The following is a 16702-nucleotide window of genomic DNA, read 5'->3' as shown; positions in this document are numbered from 1 at the left end:
TTTTTTAAGTGAAGATAAAGTTAGTTGCAATGCAGTGAAGATGCACTTTTAGATGAGGGACTGGAGTGGGCCAATTGTTTGGGTTTTTGGTTTTTTTTGTTAAGTAGGGGCTCAGTCCTAATTAATGGATACTTTGGTCTGCTAGTCTGTGCTACTGTATAATTCTTTGTTAGCTAGTCTAAGGTTTTGCAAGTACAGTGGTGTATGGAAACATACAGGCTCCAGATGTTTACCAAAATGCTTCCCAATACAGAATAAAAACATCATCAGTTGCTCTGAGAGTAGTGCAAGCAATTGCTTATCAGTGCATGTTCCTCACACTCAGCACTAAGTATCGTTAATGTGTTTTTCTTTTTTTTTTTATTCATGCATATTTTGAGTAGAGTAAGCTGGTTAAAACACAACACTGTTTTTGTTTTCTTTGATTTAAAGGCCTTCTGGTAGCTTTGCACAGGCCTTGTGTATGAGTGGTGAGTGGTCATTCTAAAAGTTAGGAAATGCTTTAAGGAACGGCTTGAATTCAGCTGCTTCATGTTTATTAAGTAGGAAGCATACAACCCTATATCCACCTTTGAAGCAAATTATCAGATGTAATTAGCTCATAGGGGGCATGGAGAGGAGTGTCAGAGCTTCTACATGTCTTATTCAGGATTATTACTTGGTTCTTTAGAACCCTGAAAACTGCTGATAGTTCAGTTATCATTGGGTGAAGGTGGTTTTTTTTTGCTGCAGCTTTTCTTCCCTTGCATTTTATAAAGCTAACTAAACAGGTCTGAGAAACCAAATGTTTGCAAATGAAAAAACATAGTTGATCCATTTCATGCTATGGTTTTTTAAAGTCAGTAATCCTTTGGACCTCTGACTAAATTTTTCCCCTTATCCATCCTAGCATGTTTCCCCCACCAAATTAACAGCTTTTGTCTTCATTACATATTATACGGTTGCATTGATTTCTTTACCTTCACTGGACAATGATGATGGACTTACTTTTATTCTTTGTAGTGTGTATCAGATTTTGATTACTTGTCCATGACTGTCACTTCTGTTAAGAGGTGGTTGACAATATGGGTTCTTCTATAAAACTCTCTCAGGAAATCTGTATCTTATTTATGGTCTCTGCTGCTCACGTTTGCAGATGTGATAATGCAAGATGTAACCAGAAATGGCACAGTCATTCAGTGAGATTGTTACCATAAAGGAACGAACGATATAATAACTATTAGCTGGTTTGTGGCAGGGCCACAAGGGAGTTCAGTGGGTACTGCAAGCTGTTTCAGCTTGATCTTTGTGGCTCAATCTATCAGACAAGTAACGCTGCAGCTAGCTCATCAACATAATTCTTTTCCTCCATGTCAGCAGGTTCCCAAGACCCCGAACAATAGGGCTTTTCATAAGGCCTGTACTGTGCATGTGTGTCAACTTTCTCAGAAGTTTGTTCTTGTCTTGCATTGTAATTTAGCAGTGGCAGATGCTGATCAGCCCTCTTTCTTGGAGTGATCAGTCTAGTGAATTTGTGTATGCAGGTGAAATATTGTTCCCTTAAGCATAAATAAGTTCATGTTTTGAATTTCTCTACTAAAAGTAAGTGTTCTCCTTCTTTCTGCCCCACCCCTGGGTGTGGATTTTAAGAATTTATCATGTGTTAGTAAGAATTCATGTTTTAGTCTTAAGATGCAAGCCCCTCTCTTATTTTTGAGGTAGATTTTACTCTCTAGATTTTTCTTGTTCTTTAGTAGCCTTCTGCTTGCTATGGTTTTCTTTCTTCTGTAGAAGTCTTGGCTGGATGACCTTTTTGAAGATGAATTTTCCACATGGATATTTTCTTCTTTTAGATCTGCCTTTCTTTCTTCTGACTTGACCTTATATTCATGAAAATAGTCACTTTCTGCTTCACTAAGGAGCTATAAAAGCTCTTCTATCTTAACAGGATGCAACTTCTTACAGAGGAGTGGAAGGGGGAAAGTGGGGTAGTCTACAAAAACTCTATAAAACAGGAATGTGAAAAATTTTTCAAATATATTGGTATTAAACACTCTTCTGGGCTTAAAGCCAACCCTTTGTGGGGTAGGAGGAATTTTGTGTTGTCTACAACTTCATGGCATAATGAATTAGTTCTTCTGTTTTCTCGCCTTTTTTTTTTTGTGGTGACCATCCCACCTCCCCTTCTGAGTTTTCAAAGGAGCAGTAAGATTTTTTGCTGCACATTGGTCGAGAACTGCAGACATAAAAACTCACCTAAAGGTATCTGAGGGATCTCTAGTGTTGTAAGATAGGTAAAAAAGCTCAAAAAGCGGACTTTGACTGTGTCAAAGTTGGCTTTGTATTGCCTGAAGGTGTCTTAATTCTGCTGTTAGTAACATAATCACCAGGCATCATGCCAGTGCTGCAGTCTAGTTCTGGTATACATTGATTCCCTTTTGTACCAGCTTCTTGGGTTATCTGCATTATATCATGGGATAAGGTGTTCAGAATCTGGTGACAGAAGCCCAAGAGCAGCTGAATTTACTGAGAATTTGCTCTCTGGGAAGCCTTCAGGTTAGACTGGCAATGCCACACTTACAGTCTTGTTGAGCAGGTTTGAATTGGAGTCTGGCACCCCCACCCCAGTGATACATCCATGGGTATGTGCTGACTGGCAGGAAACCTTGATGAAACTCAGTGGTGTTTGTGCCTATGACAAAACTTTTCGTTTACTGTAATTAGATAAAATAAAGGTTAGGTTGCAGTCTGAAGGCTTAGATTTCAGAGGTAGTTTAGGAAGCTGCATTTCTTGCCTCTCAGCTGAGTCCTGCTAACTGGCTGGTAGGCAGCCCAGCTCATGCGCATGCAGACAGATGGCTTACCTCAAGCCACCTTGTGTAAGCCAACGCCTAGACTTTGCGTGGAGAGAGGAGAGAGGCACTATGCCGGCAGACAGCAGCTAATAAAGAAACTGGTTGCTGCCTTCAGCAGTCTGTTGCTTGGCTAATGTGAGCTTTTTCTCTGTTTTGCTCCATTGCAGGCCACTGGCCTTTAAACTAATGTGTTTGACTTTGCTTTGTAACACAAGCACAAGCTGGAAGCAGTTCAGAAGTCATAATCTCTTGGATGTTTCTGCCCTCTCAAAGCCTTTTTTACTGTAGGAGTGCTGCTTATTTGCTGTCTTCTTCTATCAGAGCAAAACTGGTTAGCTTGAACTATGATTTTTTTTCTTAATCTCCTTTTTTTTCTCCTTTTTTTTTTATTGCAGCAAAGAGGAAAAGGAGAGAAAGCTCAACTTGTGTGGGGCAAAAACTGCCAACTCTCCCATCTTGACCCAAACCATTTACTTGTGTCAAAACAGATGTGTGAGCAGGTAGTTCAAATGACTAGGGTATCTGAGACTTCTAAGGATGTATCTGTGATATGCTTTGGTGGCTCATTTGAAATCTGTTTCTTACTGTTTTAAAACATTAAATGAATAAGCCTCATCCCTATTGCAGTTTTACTTGTGCTTATCACACAGGAGGCTGCTACATTTGTATCTTAAAAAACAGGTGAATTCTTGACTGCTAAATCAACTCTGACATACGGTGTCTCTAGAGAGTGATCTCAGCCTTGGGCGCCTTGCTGCACTTCGTGGTATTTGATTTGTTTAGAGGTTTGTATAGTTCATTTTGCTGAGCACAATTTCATACTGTGGGTCACATGCCTGAGGCTCCTTGGTGGCTTGATAGAGTAGGTAAGAGTAGCTCAGAAGGTGAAGATAATTATTCTTTTTGACAGAGGAACTGTTTGGCTTTTTCTAGCTTCTCTGATTTTTTTTCTAGAATAAAGTCTATCAACTCTGCACACTGCTATAGATCAGAGGCACACAGATTCAAATTTTACAGTTACTGGTTACAATGAATGCAAACAGCGAGGAACAATATGCAAATATAAAAGTGTATATAAAGTGCACTAGGGTCTTCATAGAAAGGGAAAAATTCTCTTAATATGAAGAAGAAAGAAGTACTTTACTGTGGCAGAAATTGGCTTTGTTCTGTATTTGTTCAGTTAGAAAATGCTATTTATATCTAGCTACAACATGAGAATACAAGTACTAGCCTGTGTTTTGGAAAAATAAATACCTGAGAATTCATCCTGCCACTGGAGAGACTTGAATTCACACTTCTGGTTGATTAATGAGAGCACTAAAACTTAGGCTGATTACTTGAGATGGACTCAGACTGGATTTATCCTGCAGTATGGCTGTCCCCTCCACGGCAGCACAAGTTTTGCTGCTCGTAGAAGATGCCATGGCCGTGTTTAAAGGGTGTTGTAAAGTCATCCAGGTGTCTTCCACCCTGCACTTAATTCTGCTTAGTGTATAAGCAAGCAGGGGTAACAGCACTGGCTAACCACACCTTTTGTACTGTGTACTACTGCTTGCATATTTCTCTTTACAGAGAATGGTTATTAACATTCCTTTGAGCTCTCCTAAATTTGTTCCTGTAAATAAACAGCAAAAGAATTGTCTGTAAAGCACATTGCCAGGCATATCCACACAAGATAGTTTGAGGGCCTTTCTTTTACAACCGTGTCCTAGTTTTCCAGATTTCCTCTTCACCGTGATGGGAGAGCCCAGGTAGCCCATGTTATGTGTGGAATCACCTCTCTAGACAGTTCCAACCAGGCTGTCAGTCTCAATGTCTTGGTGGCCAGGGAGGCAGCAGGCTGTGAGACTGTCTCATCACATTTTTTCATCCCCCTTTTTGGAGGGGGTTAAAAGCTACCATGGTGCAACTTATGGAGTTGCTACAGGTATACAAATATTTTGCTGATTTTCAAATATGTGCTATGGTACAGCAGTGCTTGAAGTAGTTAAGGAAAGAGTTAATGCCAACTTAGAGCCTGGATCTGATAGTGTGGGGAGGGGGGTTGGGGTAGGATCTCTTCTGTAATTTGGTATCTTAAAGCCTTTCTTCAAAGAACATTTCTTTCTAAAGCATTCCCTGACTATTGCCTTTGTTATCCAGGGCTGAAGCCTATGTGATTTCACTGATATTTCATAATGACCTGACTGACAGTGCTAAGGAATTGGGCTTCTGCAGCCTGAGTACAGTAGAAACTGCACAATAGCTGCTTTTCATTAATGAAAGAAGAAATCTCTTGTGCTTATAGCTGTCATGTCTGTTTTTGGAATACCTCCAACCTATCTGCATGCCCTAGCTGGGGTGGGCGATACATTTGTGCCTTGTGTTATTCTTAGGACTGCCTTGATAAGAGTCTCTTCTTGATACCATAAGTGAAGTAAAAGAAATATCATTAGTTTCCAGTCTGCTCAATTTTCTTTAAAGTTGTTGGGTGCATCTCTTGTATGTCAAGTCTATGTTCTTTGCTTTTATATTTCCTAATGGGAATTTACTGTCACAGGGCATGATGCCAGTTATGCTGCTTTCAGGGCTGGAGTTCTAGAAAATCACTGGAGCCTGACGCCACTCCCCCACAGCCTTTGCCACCAAATTTGTCATTATTCTTCTGTTTTTAGCATCCATACTCAAAGAAAAATGTTAGTGTTAGGAACTGCTGAGGCTGGATGCTTCAGAAATTTTAAAGACAGGGTTAGTGGCAAGCAGAATCACAGCAGTACTTTATGTGTGTTTCATTTGTCATTGCCTAGTTTGGCACAGCTCTCAAGAGAACAGGCTGCTTTGCTGTTGTGCTGTGGAAGGATTTGCCAGATCTCCGGGGTGCAGCAGAGAGGATAGGGAGGTTGGAGTTTGTGCTTGCTTTTGAAATCTGTCATCATCTGAGCTCCTGTTTCTAGAGATCTAGTGGCCAGTGAAGTGTTTTTGTTGTGTAGTGCTGTCTTTTCCCTGCTATTTCCTTTTGTGCGTGAGCTGTTTTAAGGATACGTCCTCATTCCTGTGGAAAAAGTGGCAGTGGTTTGCTGTGCTGCAAATCCAGTGTCTGGCTCTAGTTGACCTACCTTTATGACTGATGTGTCTTGTCTCTATGTGGATAGCCCAGTTCCTCTTGTTTTCTCAAAAAGTTTTCTGTTGTGTTTTTTTTAAGGGGGGATGGTGAAGTTGTGAAGTGAGAGGTTTATGTTAAAAATTAATAATCTATTTGCACATCTGAACCCTAGTTTTTGAGAAGCTCATACCTATTATTAACAAATATGAACCAAGTGTCTGCCTTAATACATCAGTCCCACTGAGTGCCTACTTTTTTTGCTTACTGGAGTAAACAATTCTAATGGGAAGTTAAAAACACATCAAGACTTATTCAGCAATGTCAATAACCAAGGCAAATGAATAAGAATCAAGGCAGTGGTAGTTTTACAAGACTTGTAAGCTGCTGTCAGGTTGGAATGTTTTTTGTTTCTTTGTTTTTCTTTCTGTTATTTAGGTCTTCTGAGGCAATTTATATAAATAAGGCTTGAACATTGTCTATATACCTGAGTTATTGTATAGAAACTGAATGTAGTGTGAAAATATGGTCCATGCTTGCTTCTTTTTGGGTTGGGGGATGTAAAGAAGCAATATAGAAGGTGATGGCTATATGCTGAGGTGTGTAGAGGTGCCTCTGTATGTTTTATGGGCTCTGATTACATAGTTACAAAGCAAAAATACATTTTTGTTTTTCAGAATGCTCTGGATTTGTCAGTCAAGAACAAACTATTTCCTCCTTCCCTTTTCTCAGCTGCTACCATTGACAATAAACTCTTTGCAATGAATGGCAGCTTTGGAAATGCTTGGTTTTGGAATGAGGTGCCAATTAATAAGTGTTTGGTAGCAAGGGTAGCCAGAATATGTTTTGCAGAGGAAAGGCATTCAGCATTCTTTTAGCCTAATTATCACTTTTCAGAGAGCTATCATAATTTTTTCTCCTAGAGAATCAAAGAGTCGGTGTAAGCAACTTGTATAACAGGGCTATTCAGCCAGAGAATGTTATACAACTGTGGGTTTATGGAGTACCAAAGTCTCCTCCACACTGTGTCTAGGTTTTTGATTTCTGCTGTGGATTTGAGAAGGCTGATGTACTGGATGGCTCTACAGGATGGCTCCAGCTAGCTGACCCCCTAGGAGATGTGGGGGGCCAAGGCTTGCACTGTACAGGGGTTGGTGTCGGCCTGGCTGCAGATCTGTCTCTTGACAACTGCTCTGGTCATGTCCTCACATGTAATCTTTTCTGGCTTCTGCTTTGCACATCCAGCAACTATAGTTATTCTCTGTTCACACACATGCATTAAGTGCTAATCCAAACAGCACTGACCTGAAGCACTAAAATTGCACAAAATGTCAAAAATAAGATTTGTTCACTGACAGCTCAAGTGGGGAAGGGGGAGTTTTGATGAGGAATATCTGTTCTGGCATGTCTTGGTTACACAATGGAGCAAAGGGTGAACCATATAAAGTGTTTTCATCAGTCAAATTTTAGCTCCTGGCCAGTGCGAAATGTTGCTGCACTTCAATAGATGAAGAATTTGCCTCTAGAAAATCACAGTGAATTACTGTATAAGCAATTTGGTCAAACAGCTTGGTCAAATATTAAGCATTCTCCAACAAATACAGCAGGTGAGTTCCCAACAGGATCCTGTTGCCTAAACTGTAAATTAAAACTAAGTGCACAGCAGAAAATGGAAACATGCTCCTACTCTCTTTTTTAATTCCTCAAAATGAGAGAGTTCCCTGCTCCTCTCTCTCTCTCTCTTTTTTTTTAAATCATCATGTGTCCTTCATGAGAAATCATCCTCTTATTTCACATATAATTTTCCTGAGTTTATAGAAAATGACAGTTTGACTATTAGCATGCATTTCCTAATGAAGGTGGCAAGGTCATTTCTTGTGATCCTCATGCATAGTCAAAGTGCAGGACTGAAAATGCCATTTCTGATCCAAGATGTTCTGTTATGCATTTTAATTGCATGCTAGACTAACTATTCCTGTAAAAATCATTGCTCAAACTGGAGGATTAAGTTAATTATGCTTTAATCCATAAAGGGCAAAGACAGGCTAGGAAAAAAACCATATCTTCTCACCTCTAAACATTTTGTACTGATTTCCTTGGCTTTAAGTTGCCAGCAAGGCAAACAAGGCTAAGAACTTTTAGTCCACAAGTCCTTTCTGATGATCCTGCTTATTTTGATATGTCTGTTAACATATTCCTCTGGAAAAATGTTGCAGATTATTTCCTGCAAAGAAGATGTTACAACAGGAATGCTGGACATTTCAAAGCTGTCTGATATGTTCCACAGACAAGTTCAGTTGCCTCGAAAGAAAATTCTGTGAAGTTTGATCCTTGGAAAACTTAATATGAACTCAGTAATAAAATGTAAAGCCCATTCCTTTTGTTTGCACAAGCCAACAGTGTAATGATGGCTCAAGCTCTAATCCATCCTGTCTGGGAAAACAGTGCTTGTTTTGAAGTCCTAGGGCAAGGGAAAAGTAAATGTATTTGAATGATAACATATCATTTCTTCCGTGCAGTTTCATTGACTTCTCTGTAGCCTTTCTTTTTGATTTCCCACAGTACATCCACAGACATCTGATTACAGTGGACCATTTAAATTAGCACAAACATCAGTTTAAGTAACAACAGTGCCCGTGTTTTATTTCTGTGACTATTTTTCAAAGCACTTTTCAAGACTTGCTTTTTTTTGACCCCTTCCACCAGCTGTCATGCAGGCAGCTGCAGGGGAGGCAGTAAGGGAGGCAACAAGGGAGAGATGAAAGCCTTCTAATTGTATTTTGTCCTATTACCATTGTTACACTATCTGCTAAATTAAGTATTGAGATTGTATTTAGGGGAGGTGGTAGAATGGTTTGAAGTTGTTACTATGTACAAGCATGATCTGGGTTTCATTAATGTAGCAGTACAGTCAGTCTTCTGCTGCTTTCTACTGATTCTAGCACTTGAGTTCTATTTGACTCTTTGAAACCTGCAAGCATGAAGATAGATGTATTTTTCCAAACTGATGCAGTATAAGGATGTAAAGTTCCATGTTCATTCACAAAACATGGACTTTATAAATAACGTATGTCCTGCCTGTACCTTGAAGTCTTGTGTTATTTCAGTCACCACCCTGGATAAAGTGCTTACAATTGTTTTACCTTTTCTCTTCCTGCTGTCTCTGCAGTGCACATATATTGAGATTGAGCAGGTGCCAAAGACTCATGCTGTTGTGCTGAGCAGGCCCTCCTGGCTTTGGGGGGCAGAAATGGGAGCTAATGAGCACGGAGTCTGTGTAGCTAATGAAGCCGTTGTGACCAGAGAACCAGCTTCAGAATCCGAAGCCTTGCTTGGCATGGATCTTGTCAGGTGGGTGGCTTGTCAAGCTGTGACCAACCTTTCAAACACCAGAGGTTTAGATGGTGATGATACCAACTAACAGCTTTGTGGTGTTGGCATGAGAAGATTTTAAAACAGTATAAGCAGGAGACCTGTCTAGGCAGAGCTCCAGACACAGTTGAATTAACGTGTAAAACACCTGCAATCTGAATTTAGCTACCAAGTATGTACCAAGTCTGTTGTGGGTTCACTTCATTCTACCTGGTCTACCTACCCTACAGTCTAGCAGTGGCTATTTTGACAGACTAAGAGATATGATTACATTGTTGGTAAGGAACTGTTAACCAATTTGTAATATCAGATTGCTGCTGTGCCCTTCATTTTTCCTCACATTACAACAGCCTACTCTAACCTCAAAAGCTTATTCTGGGCTTATAGCCAACTGTAGGCATAAACAAACTACTATGCCTTACTTCAGCCCATGCATTCCAATGCAAACCATTGCCCTTATTTAAATGCTGGCAAACAAACTCCTGTGAGTCTGTTCATTGAAAGCTGTCTGCCTGAAAGGCTTTTTCTGCACTGTAGGTCTCAGCCTGCATGCTGCTCTAGTAGTGAAGAGAATTTAAAGGAGACCTGAGTGGGGGAAGAAAGCTGAAAACTAAAGAAGAGAATAGATGGTGTGAATTTATTAGAAAGAGAAAGGAAATAAGCGGACTCAGTTTACCTGAAGACAGAACAGGACAACAGCTGCATATTTAAGTCAATCAATGTTAGACCCAATGGCCCTGCTGGAATTTGCCCTGGTATACTTAATTAGCAGGCTGAACCAATTTCAGGTGAATTCTCATTTTTCTTGAGAACTAGTGAAGAATGGGAGGGGTTCTGGATGACTGGAAAGAGTTAAATGCTGTGGCTAAGCTTAAAACAGTTGAAAAGAGTTGTTATAGAACAGCTTAACCTTAGTTTCTGAAGGGGAAAAAACTCAAATATCAAGGAGCTGGAAAACACACATTATCCTGTCAAACCATTCCACTTTATTTATGCATGATTTAACAGATTTTATGGATAAAGGACAGGAAATAGATACCTTGACTTCTAAGAGGATGTTAAAACCTCAGAAATTATTCCCATTAAAAGCTGGGAAGCATGAGTTAGAAGAAATTGTTGTCAGGAGTATAGCTGCCTGAAACTTTAACTGTAAATATTCTCTAATGATGTATTTGCAGAAATACAATATCTGGTTCTAGCTACTATAAATCAAGAGGAATATGAGCCAGTTGTAGATAATGGAGTGGAAATGGGAAATATGATCAGAGCTGTATAAAATCTGACCAATGAGAAAATCAAGAGGGAATTTGGTGTTTTCTCTAAGCTCTGTATTAATGAAGGAGTCTGTGGAGAAGCTGTACCTGAGAGGACTAGTAAATTTAGTTGCATCAAGAGAGACTGAATAGACTTAAGGGCTCTTTTAAGAAAATATAGGACAGGGGTTTATAAAGAAGAGGGATATATTTAGGTGACTTTCCAAGTTCCACTTTTGTTTTTTCCCTTCTGCTACCATTCTTTTGAAACTTTTAACAAACCATCAGTTTAAATGTAAAATTCTGCTTACTTTGGTCAGTTATTGCAGTCTCAAAGTACTTTTTAATATTCAAATATACATGTTATCCAGCAGTTCTAGATTTACCCACACCAGCAAATCAAAATAAGGAGGACTGGTCATAAACAATATGTAATCATCATCTGTAGATATCCCCCTCCTGTAGGTATTACCCTCCCTCTCTTCTCACCTGCAGAAATTCTCTATAACTCAAATGCAGAGAGAGTGTGCTTCAAGCAAGGACAACTAAAGATGTGTTGCAGGCTCCCATCTGCTGTTTGTTTCAGCAAAAGTGATTCTCTTACTGTGAAGACTTGGCCAGCTGCATTAAGCTTATCTATTTCATGTCACCTCGTAGAACAGAGAGCCATCAAGTACAAAATCAATCTCAAAAAGGCTGCAGTGAAGCAGCTGGCACCAGTTCTGCCTCTTTTTAACTACTTGCAGGACAGACTCATTCTATTGCACAGAATTTCTTGGGAACATAAATATATAGGCAATGCACACATCTACTGGACAGTTTTTTCTCACACCTATGTCTCTGTTTGACTTGTACATCTGTGTCACATCTTAGCTGAAGCATGAAGACTGCCATTCTGTGTCTGCATGTAGGACTGGCTTCTTCCAAAAGAAAACTAAAAACTTTATACTCTGAAAGATGTTCTTTAGAGCACCCATAAGAGTTGCCAACCTAGGAATGTCATCCAGGTAGTAGAATCACGTTTACTCGAACGCTCAGACTCCCCTAAGAGTTTCCTTCCACATTCTCTTAGAGGATTGTTCTTCTTCCATAGGAGAAACTTCCTCTCTCTTTGAACTCATCTGAAATTGTCACTTTTCAGTTGGATTTAAAATCCAGCCAACATGGGCAAAGGCTGTAGGTGGACATTGTGAGAGCACATGGTGTTGAACAGGATAGAGACAGATTTCAGCAGGGTAGCACAATTCTGAAGTCAGCGTATTTTATTATTGAAATAGGAAATTGAGAAATTATTTTCTTCAATAAGGTTCACAAGGGACATTAGAAAAGATGTGCTTAATGAAGTTTTTAGCTTGTTTACTCTCTGGCTGCTGGTTTAGTGACTGAAAACTGTGTGTTATCTAGTATACTGCTTTTAAGAGAGATATCTACAGATTTGTAGCTTGTTAAAACAGGACAGCATTATCATACAAAAGGTATATATGAAAAAAACCTGTAAAATACACCCTTATTTTTGCATTTTTGCTTAATTTTAATCCCTGTGTGTTTGTATTATTTATTTGCTCTTTTTATCACAGGTGCAATAACTTTTTCAGAGCCACACAGAGATGCCAATCTTGGCAGGGAGTCAAGAATGCTCTTTAAAAGGGTATTAATTTGTTTACCAATTTCTTTCCTCAGAGACATCAAAACTGAATTTAGTAGAGTGTCATCATCAATGTTAGTTGCTTAATTTGTTAGTGACTTAGTCTGGAAAGCCTGCATATTGATAGGTGAAGTTGAAAAGCTTAAGATAATGTTGTTTTGATGATGTGATAGCACACTGTCACTGAGGCAGTGACTTGTAGTAAGTCACTGAAATTTTATTCATGAGTATTTCAAGCTCTCATCTGGGGGTGAAATTACTTCAAACTTTTCTTCCATCTCACCTTGATAGGCACCCTGAAATATGTTAGTGGGAGGGTTATGCTGCGGTTGCCCAGGACACTGATGCTGAGATAACTGGCAAGACTTAGAGTTTTGTGAAGATGAGTTGTGTAGTTGTTGTGTAGGATGTGTTTTTTTGTTTTCTTCATTGTTTTTCTCTCCCTTGTGACTGACAGGAGCAGCCAAATAAAACCGATGCCTAAATTTTTTTAAATAGAAATAAACGTAACATTGGAGCCATTTATAAAAAAATAGCATCTAACGGAGACCTCTTCAGCCTGAGTCTCTGCTGTAGTTTTGACAGAGGCTATAACCATCTCAAATGAAAAAATCAGCAAGACATTATTAAAAGTTTTAGTGTGATGTTATGTTGCTTGGCAGGTTTTGATCTAATTATAACCTAGTGGTTCTGGTCATTAACTGGGGAAAAAGGACCGTATTATCACTGAATCTAGTGGCTATGTGGTCACCAAGGTAGTTTTCAGTCCCTTCATTTACCTGTGGCAGTCACAGGACCTGGGATTGTTCTTAGGGAATAAGTAAGACATGCTTTTGGACTGGCTTTTAAATTATGTCTGTGGTATGTGCAAAGATTGGCATATCTGTGTTGGTCTGAAAAAGCAGTTGCACCAGTGATGAAAAGAATGAAGGAATAACATAAATGCATAAGGACTAAAAATGGAATCTACAATATAAAACAAGTTTCAGCTAACAAGAGAAACAAGATGAGAGGGAGAGATTCTATAAGTGCAAAGTAAGATGATAGGGAGAAGTGGTCACTGTAAGTTAAAATTCTAGTTAACTCTTGGCTCTTCTTTGTCACTATGTGATAAATAGAAGCTGCTGAGAGAGATGAAAACACTGCTTTTAATAATTCAACCTAAAACAAGGCTAATGGTAGCCACTATTTAACAAAGCAGACCCAGTGAAGAGATCAGGGTGAAAAGTATTGAGATCAATAAATCCATATTCAAGTTATCGGGACCTCATTTCATTTGTGTACTGTAGTTTTTAGGAAAGAAACAGAGTAGAGTTTTCTTGTCATGGGATTTCCAGGGAAATGGAAAGAGCTAGCACAGTACTTACATTTAAAAAGATGAATTTATTGGAATTATCTATCTGTTAAAATTACTTTGTTCTTAGAGCTATCAGAGAAGACAAACTCAGAGTAAAATGTTAATGCAAAATAACTAACAGAGAGAAGTTTTGTACTGATCTAGGTAACTGTCCCAAAGGATGAGGGCATGGATATACTGTTGTTTGAAACACTGCATTTCCTCATTGCCAGTAATTGCATTTTGGAACCAGTGGAAACGTTTGCAGGTCTGATTTGGACATTTCTGGTTACTGCTTTGATTGTTGATTCACTTAGGGCTGTAAATGATCTCAAGGGATTGTATAATCCCATTTACTCAAGACAAGATACAGTCATTCCCTATGGCTTTGTAAGACCTATTATCATGTCTCAGTTTGCTTTTCCCTAAAATACCCTTGCTTTGCTCAAACTTCCTTTTAAAATTATGGTTTTTTAGACATATGGTTACTTTTACTTCAGAGAAAAGCTGTATCTAGTATTTAAATGGTTTTTTTGAGGAAGCCTCTGCAAGAACACTGGAGTATGACTGGGCACAAATACTTCTGTCTACAGCATGCAGCATGCATAAAAGGATAATGTCTAGTTTCCATGGCCAATTTAATACCGGAGTATTGGGAAAGAGAGGTTGTATAGGGGTTGTAATACTACTCTTCTACAGAAAGGTAAACTTGATGCAGCTGTTACTTTAAAAAGATGTTTAGAAATTATCCCTCACATTTTTTCAGCCTGAGGTGGGGATAGATAGAGCATTGCATGTTTACAGTGCAGTCAAGGTCACTGGTTAGTAAATGGACTCTTTTTTTAAAAAACTGAAATCCAGCTATGATAGACTTGAGAATAAAAAAACAGTGTAGAAAGTATAGACTAAAAATAAATAATTCAGTATCTCCTCCTTTAATTCTAGTAACTCACTAAAGCAAGAATTCTTATACTAGGCATACCTGACACTTTGCTATTTTAAAACCAGATCAGTGCTGATGTTTAAAATTAATAACTTAAGGAGACCTCACTGTTACATTTCTCTCTGAATCTCCATTTTACCTTTTTCTTAGACTTGGCCTAGAAAGAGGTGCAACAGCTAAAGAAGCATTGGATGTAATAGTTGCTCTGTTGGAAGAGCATGGACAAGGTGGAAATTATTATGAAGATGGGAGCTCATGCCATACTTTCCAAAGTGCATTTTTGATTGTGGACAGAAATGAAGCCTGGATCCTGGAGACCTCTGGAAAGTACTGGGCAGCAGAAAAAATCACAGGTCAGTTTATCACTCACACCAAGCCTCTCATTATAAATAGTATAAAGAGATATCTGGGAAGGATTGGTCTTAAAGTCACTAAGTTTAAATATGTGACTAATGAATGCAAGTGTTTGAACAATTGCCAATTTCGATCTTCTACATTTGTACTACTCTGATTTTTTTACATGTTGATTTGAGTTGGTTGATGTAATTTAGCATTTTCTGTGAAGTTGAAGATTGTTGCCTTTCTCTGTAAGCTCTGTAATAATCATCATGCTTAAAATTTTATATTTGATAGGTGTATTTTGCCAGATTTGTTTACTGTTTGGAACCTGTCAAGTATCTTTTTGAGGACTTTATGCCCAAATTATTACTTATAAATAAAAAATAATATGAGGAAAGGATAGAGATTGATTGTTTTCAGAAAAGGGCTTGTGTTACGTGGTAAATTGAATGTGCTGCTGCCAGTTGGTTTACTACAAATATAGTTCCCTCATATACCTGTTTCTTAACTGATAGTGCAAAACAATACTTTGCTGCTCTTTAAACTTGTAAATGGTTTCTTTTTTTGTATGTGTGAAACTAGAACTGCCAAACTAAATTCTAGATTTCAGTGGTTGAACTTTTTAACACTTTTCCAGCAAATATGGGCTGCCTTAATGTATTATGATTGTCTAAGCTCTATATTTAATTTATTGTCAGTTACTGGTTTCACTTCTGATGGGATTTTTATTTTCATAAGAACTTTTTAAAATTTACTCATATGTAAATTAATTAAGAATTCAGATAATTTAGGACTTCTATCAACTATGCTTTGAGCTGTGACAGATCTGTTCAATTCTCTCTTCGTTTCCCTTCACTGGAAGGTAGGAGGTAGCAGATGTAGAGAGGAGCCAAGAAATAACAACAGGAGGTGCAATGCTGTGTGATGGCCTGTTGTCAGTTCATGTCATCAAGTATGAATCAGCTTACTTTAGCAGAGAGTGTTTTCCCAAGCAAAGCTTGCATTTTAAGGATACCTACAAGATGGAGGTAGAGAGGAAGAAAGACTGATAATGCTGTCTTGATAAAATCCCAATTCTGGAAAGCAAAGGGCTGCTGAGGTTCCTGGGATTATGCAGTGACAGCCTGCCTTCTTCTGTTGACCTACCTGACCAATATTTGAAGAACAGTGGGTTTTATTTAGCAGTTTTAGCTGCATTAGCAATATATAATCTTCATGTCCCTTTTCCCAATAAATAAACTGTTGCCTTCATCTGCTGCTTGCAGCTTTTTGAAATGATACTGCAGCCACTGTTCTGATTTTTACGAGCTCATTTATCTTCAGGAGGTCCCTGTGAGCCACAGATAAGTAGTTTCCATCTCCTGCAGCCTGCCGAGACTGCCAGGAGGAAAGGCTGCTGGCTATGTAAGAATCCTATATTTTCTACTTTGTTCAGGGGGTTCTTCTTTGCAACCATAGATATACCTCTTAAGCTTTCAAATGAAGGCACAAATGCTGCTAAAATGGGGAAAATGTGTCATTCCCCAGTGTGAAGGCATTTTTTTTCCTGACTGTCCTCAGAGTTATTCTGTTTTTATGTTACTGCTGCAGTAAAGCTTATAGTGAGTATTTATCAAGCAACTCTTTGACACTAATTTAAGGATAAACATTTCAAAATACTCTCTACTACTGTTATTTAGCCTGAGTGGAAAAAGTTATTTGATAGTATTTTTTTTAGGAGGATCAAACCTATGAAATACTATTTTACAGGAGTTATTAAATCTAATATTTAAAGAGCTTTTAAAGAGTAGCTTGCCTAGCTGGATACAGACACAAATATTCTTATCACTCAAGTCCAGAAAATTCCCTGAAAAGAATGCTGTTTGAAAGTGTGCATCAGAAGAAGCTGTCAGTGATCATAG

General features: G+C 38.6%; 1 protein-coding gene across 5 annotated transcripts in view; it reads left to right on the top strand.

Annotated features, from left to right (window-relative positions):
* The window catches only part of SCRN1 (secernin 1), a 39142-nt gene that overhangs the window by 11977 nt on the left and 10463 nt on the right, over window positions 1-16702 (top strand). For 3 of the 5 annotated variants that reach the window (XM_071561022.1, XM_071561019.1, XM_071561018.1), the window contains 2 exons: window positions 9083-9264; window positions 14613-14815. In XM_071561022.1, coding sequence (XP_071417123.1) covers window positions 9164-9264; window positions 14613-14815 — 304 coding nt within the window. In that variant the 5' untranslated portion in view covers window positions 9083-9163. The remainder of the gene's footprint in view (window positions 1-9082; window positions 9265-14612; window positions 14816-16702) is intronic. The other 2 variants (XM_071561020.1, XM_071561021.1) reach the window with 1 other exon arrangement.

This window comes from Pithys albifrons, chromosome 7 (genome assembly GCF_047495875.1).
Source record: "Pithys albifrons albifrons isolate INPA30051 chromosome 7, PitAlb_v1, whole genome shotgun sequence".
In the NCBI taxonomy this organism is placed as follows: domain Eukaryota; kingdom Metazoa; phylum Chordata; class Aves; order Passeriformes; family Thamnophilidae; genus Pithys; species Pithys albifrons.
This window is presented reverse-complemented; position numbering and strand designations above follow the sequence as displayed.